The sequence below is a fragment of the Myotis brandtii genome, unplaced genomic scaffold (genome assembly GCF_000412655.1).
Source record: "Myotis brandtii unplaced genomic scaffold, ASM41265v1 scaffold176, whole genome shotgun sequence".
In the NCBI taxonomy this organism is placed as follows: Eukaryota; Metazoa; Chordata; class Mammalia; order Chiroptera; family Vespertilionidae; genus Myotis; species Myotis brandtii.
The window spans coordinates 2,766,369-2,772,382 of NW_005356519.1; the positions used below are offsets into that span (position 1 = coordinate 2,766,369).

Genomic DNA, 6,014 nt, shown 5'->3' on the forward strand with positions numbered 1-6,014 from the left:
TTCTGTGGTTATGCTCATGAAATGAAGAAGTCATGCCAGTCTCTCCTCTCGGTGTTTTCCTCAATGGTACCTTCAACTTCCCTACAGGGTAAAATCTCACTTGACCCTAAGTGCAAAGCTTTCCCCAACACCCAGCCCAGGCAGAATTATTTCCTTCCTCTTCTGAGAGAGATGAAAGTAGGGTGGGAAATAATAGCACAAAAAATTTGCATTAAAGGGGTAGGCCAAATATAAATAAATAAAAACCTGGAATTTCTCTTTGGAAGCTGGTAGAATGTGATCCCTGAATTAAGAGCTGAGAAATGGACCCAGAAGGTCTTCCTTCACAGCCATTATAGTGAGGAGTTCCATGTAACCAAGACATGAGTTTCTTTTTAATTGATATTAAATACTAAAGATTCTCAACTACAGATCTCACTCAACTCATTCAATAGGCTTATAGGGTCAGGTCATCTTACTGCATTTGTACATTTTCATACTCAGTTGTGGAATGAAAACAGAAAGGAATATATGATTGCCTAGATACTTCATCTTTTTGTCACCTTTACAGCTTCAGGGGTTTTTACAATCTGCAATTTCATGGAGATGATTTGGTCAAATTCTCCAGCTCCCCGCAGAGCCAGACTCCTGAGTACACATGACCCAAAGGCAGGAACACAAGCATTTCTTTGCCTGACTACAAAACAACAGTTAGACAAGAACAGTGTTCTCACCACTTCTCCTTACATGTTATTTATTACCTAAAGCCATCATTGAGACAGAAAAGCTTCTCCAAATTGCTCCAAAAAAAAGTTTTAAGTAGCATAAAGCTTTTTAAAAAGGCCCTGACTAAATAAATGTTGAGATAACTGTGTAAGGCTAAGTCAGAACAAAAGAAACTAAAGGAGCATCAGTATGGTAGTTGGGGTTCAGAGTTAAATTCACTAACGATACCTAATAACCGGTTACACTCCTGAACTGGATATGTGTTTCTTATAATGTGAAGCAATGAACAAGTTCTTTGGCCCATTTAAATCCTGACTATTTGGTAGAAATTACTTTTCAAATCCGTGTTGTAATAACATCAGAAAACATTCAATTGTGTCATTTTGAAACTCCTCAGAGACTTCAATGGAGCTCTCAGATGGTCTCTCCAACTTCAGTGAAGTCAAATACGTTGTGTTATGGATGTTAATGTGTCCAAACTTTAAGTTTCCAATTTCAGAATAGTCACTGTACCCTCTGCATGCCAGACCCAATATCCATTCTTTCCTTATTCTTTCAAACAGAACTTCAATTGTGTTCAGGGCTCTAAGTGGGGCCAACCTAAAACTCTCTATTTTCCAGTCTGCCTTGCAGAGAGCAGTGGCCCCTGGAACAGCTGGGCCAATGAGATACAAGTGAAAGTTGCTAAAGGGGCTTCTAAAAAAGCTCCTTAAAAAAGAGGCTGAACCAACTGTTGTCCTTTGTCCTTGCATCTGGAATTAAGACAAAAGGGCTGGAAGGGAAGCAGCCTTCTTGTGATGACAGAGCACCCACATGATGCACGACAAGTGACTAAGCAGAAATGCAGGACTCTTGGTCCTATTGAAAAATAGAGGGACCCCACTGACCTGTCCACCGTGGGCCTCTCAGTACCTGAGAAAAAGCAAACATCTATTTGGTTAAGCATCATCATCTGTTTTCCATCACAGCCCAACAAAATCTTCAGTAACACTTATTACCAAATGAAGCCTACTGCGTATTTGAAAGAAAAGAAAAAGCCCAGACGAATACTGCTTCAAGTAGCTACACTATAACACTGTCATGATGCAACACAGTTAAAGTTCACTAATTACACAACTGACCACTAAGCCATGAGCAGATGAAATTAGAAATCAAGTTTTTGCTGAATCCTGGAAAACCTCTGAGCTAAACTGTATATCTGATTGGGGGAGGGGGGGTGTAATTCCTGGAGACCTTTATATATTAGTCCCCCATTATCCATGGTTTTACTTTCCATTGTTTCAGTTACCTGAGGTCAACCATGGTCCAAAAATATGAAAGGGAAAATTCCAGAAATAAACAATTCACAAGTTTTTGCCATTCTAAGTAGTGTAATGAAATCTCTCCTGCACAGGATGTGAATTCTCGTTTTTCCTCTCTGTATACACGGCCCGCCTGTTAGTCACCCAGTAGCCACCTTGGTTATCAGATCAACTGTAGCCCAAAGCACAAGAGTAATGATGCAATTCAGACATGCCAAAGAGAAGCCATAAAGTCTATGTATGTAAAAGAAAAAACATAATATATAGAGTTCAATACTACCCTATTTTGGGACATCCATTGGGGTTCTTGGAATGTATCCCCAGTAGATATGGGAGGATTACTGTACTCCAACTTTCAATTCAACTGGCACCAGAGTTGGTTTACAGTGTAAAAAGACAGGATTTTTGCCAATCACGTATTTCTGTAGGCCATAAAACTGAACTGAAAATGAAAACTACATTTGAGTGGGTCTCAATTCCTGTTGACACCATGCACATAAGCAGAATTAGAAGTAACAGATCTGCCATTCGGCTTTCATAGAGAATAATAAGGAAACACTTTTTACAGCTGAGGACAACTAATTTCCAGGTCAAGGGGACAATATCCATTGTTCTGGACCAAAGTATTTTAGCTTTTTAAATTAAGGCTAAAACATATAGAATAAAATTTATTGGGTTCACATTAATGATCTCATTTTCACATGTATCATCATATTTTAAAAAGTAACAATGTGTTGAGAATATAAAATCTTCTAATGGCAGACTCAAAGCCCAGAATTTCATAGATTAAAGTGACAGCTAATTAATTTTAATAACAATATATGAGTTCATAATAATTGCAGTATATAGGTTAGTTTCCTTACACTGACAAGAAAAACACTGCATCTTTCATGCTAATTTACCAAAAAAAATGTTTTTATGACAAATAGACCAGGTAATTTACTACAGGTATGAAAGAAAGCTACTAATATGGACATGTCTAGCATAAACAATAATTAAAAAGGTTTTATTCATAAATAAATGCTTTTATTCACCCTGACTGTGGTATCAGTAATGTGATTTTTTAAATCAGATCCCTGAACATTCTAGTTGTGAATTTATTTTATAAGTTAAAGGATTAGAACATGAATCAGAACACTATGCCCTTCTGTAGCAAATAGCTCTTTCTGTGTTATTCTAATTCAGTGAACAGTTGCCTATTTTCACTCAGAAGTCAAGGACCAAAGCAAGATACCAGAATAGGCCACACCATAAATATTTAGGCCTCACTCGCCCCTATTCTTGTTTTTCTACAGAGAGCTGGGTTTGAAGTCCTTCCAAGGCCGTCTGAGGACTAAGTCTAACAAAACTCTCAACTTCTGAATCTAATACTCCTAAAAGCTAACATTATAGATTATCATAATTCTACGTTTCTGACAACAGACAGATTTTGAATTGGTTCCAGCTGACTCTACCACTTAGCACTATTCAACAGCTGGGCATATGATAACATGGCAACCTGATAATATTCTAGCTCAATGCAAACTCATTCTGTAACCAAGAAACTTTGCCAGAAATAAAAATCAAAATAACCCCTCTCACGTTCAAGTGGGAATGTAAAATGTTTTGAACAATGCATGATTTCAGCAAATGAGCAACTGTACTTTGAAAGTTTAGTGAACTGACACTCCCTATCCAAAGCCTACCATTCTTTTCTGATTAGATCAGCCCCCATAGCAAGTCATCAGGATAATAAGCACTGTAGTGAAGTCATCGTATTGGATACTGACGGGAAATCATAACTGCCTTCAAAACATCAGGAAACAATGAGTTTTCCAGGTCTCTGGTTTTTCATGTAATACACTTACTTTTCTTTCCAACACTAAGTGAAATATAGAACATCTGTAAAGCCGAGTACAAATTGATTTTAAAGCCACAAAGAAAATAAAGGTAAGAACCGTCACTTTTTTCAGCAAAATTTTGCAGTATATGTTTGGAAAAGTACCTGATTATGTGCAATACTGATTATTAGGGTAAAATTAAAATGTAGTGTAGTGAGAACTGTAATGGCCTATCCATCTTTAATTTCCTTTTACTTCTAAAAACAAATGCAGAAAAGCTTTTAAATAATGTCTGCTTCCTCTGAACAAGTCATATCAGCACCTGAATTACATCAGTTTTCAAAGTTACCTGAAATCACCCATGTGTCACTGATGTAAAACTTGATGGGGCAAAAAAAAATTCATCCAACTATAATTTCTTTCAAAAGTAAAAAATGTATATCCTCTAGGACTTTCAGACTTTGTTTTTCTGACTTTAAAGAGCACAGGTGTATGTCTTCAATAAATATACTAGTCTATATTGATATTTCTCATTTGTAAAGTTCTGGAGACAACCGGTTAAGAATTTTAATTTTTACATGGGAAAATAGATATAGCCATGAGCATATTACATGTGCACATATGTACGTACACAAATTCTACAAATGTGCTTTAGCCTGAACTATCACTGCACTTGCTCAGTGGCAGCATTATACACAGAAGGGTCTTGGCACAAAGGAGTTCTGATTGTTTACAAAACTCTACATGGATTAAAAGCATGCCAGCAATAAAACATGTTCTAGAAAGAGAAAAAAACACATTTGTGGGTGAGTTTTGAGCTTCTTGGAGATCTAGAATTCAAATATTAAATTCAGGATTTTATATTTCTACTTCCAACTAATAGAAAACTATTAATATGTGCATTTTAACCATAAAACCCCCATTCAATTTATAGAAACTGGGTATCTTAAACCAAAGCAAAGATTCAAGATGCAAAACCATTTGAACCCAATCTATGAAACAGGCTACTATTCACTATTAACACATTAAGAATCTACGATCCTTTGTAATACTTTTAGCAAAAAAAAACAAATAAAAATTTAAAAAAAAAAAGACTCTATGATCCACCTTTGGGTGTAGAGTGTTTTAGGAGCCACAGTAAGAGGTCCTCTGTACACACTGAAAAATAATTTCCTGAGACAAAAAGGCCCTTAAGATGCCAAGGTGCACTTTGTCTAATGTTATATTTCACCATAAAGTCAACGTAAACTTCATACTCAAAATATCAGTATTTACCAGTTTGACATAGAATTTCCCAAACACAAAGGATAAGACAGAATAACATCTCAAAATATACTCCTTTACATTTAAATGTACAAGTCTCACTGACTAAAGTCTTACAGCATCACACTGTCAAATAATGTTTATGATACATATGGATAGATATAGAGTCTCAATCCATAAACTTTTGTCAAATGAGGTCATTTATAAGAAAAACGACTTGGTGATGCTCTCGGCAGTGAAATAGTCCATTTAAGAATCCAAGAACCTTTTCTATAGGCTAACCAACTGTGCCAAGCGAGGGCAGCAATGCCTTAGTAATCCCACGGAGAATTAATCGGGATCCACCCTCCCAGGGAGAATTATGATTATGCGTAGTGCTAAGAGCCTTTACAAGGGAGAGAAAAAAAACACACACACAAAAAAAACGCAATATGCTTCTTGGAAACCAAACCCCTCCCCCACACACACTCCACCACCCCCCAAGGGCGTCTCCGGACCCATCGCCCACCCCACCACCCTCCCAGCATTGGGGGCACCGAATCTCATCCAAAAGGACCAAAGGGTTCATTCCCCAGATCTGGTCCAGACACCTGTTTACTTGTGCCCAAACGGCGGTGGCTCCGGTGAAGCAAAGGTAACGGTTACCCCGCTGGTCCGCGTCCAGCCCTGCAGCCCGGGCAGGGGAACCACGTACCTTTGTACCTCTCCAGCACATCCTCGTAGGCCTGGAGGTACTCCTGCTCCTCCACGTACAGGTAAGCGGCTGGGGAGAGGTACCCCGCCATGCCCAAGTTTCTCTGCGCGATGACTGGCCAGTTCCCCTCTCCCCCTCGGAACCGGGACAGTACGGCGTCTTACTCAGCAAGAACGGGAAAAGCGGAAGGAGCGGCAAGCTGGGGGCGCGCCGAAGCCGGAGACGCCGAGC

At 38.5% G+C, this 6,014-nt stretch overlaps 1 protein-coding gene across 17 annotated transcripts in view; it reads right to left on the reverse strand.

Annotated features, from left to right (window-relative positions):
* The window catches only part of DST (dystonin), a 448,713-nt gene that overhangs the window by 343,445 nt on the left and 99,254 nt on the right, over window positions 1-6,014 (reverse strand). For 3 of the 17 annotated variants that reach the window (XM_014537310.1, XM_005863308.2, XM_014537309.1), the window contains exon 1: window positions 5,784-5,974. The exons of 13 other annotated variants lie outside the window; for them this stretch is intronic. In XM_014537310.1, the coding sequence (XP_014392796.1) occupies window positions 5,784-5,874 (91 nt within the window). In that variant the 5' untranslated portion in view covers window positions 5,875-5,974. Of the gene's footprint in view, window positions 1-5,783; window positions 5,975-6,014 lie in introns of those variants that run through there. One more of the 17 variants, XM_005863310.2, reaches the window with a different exon arrangement.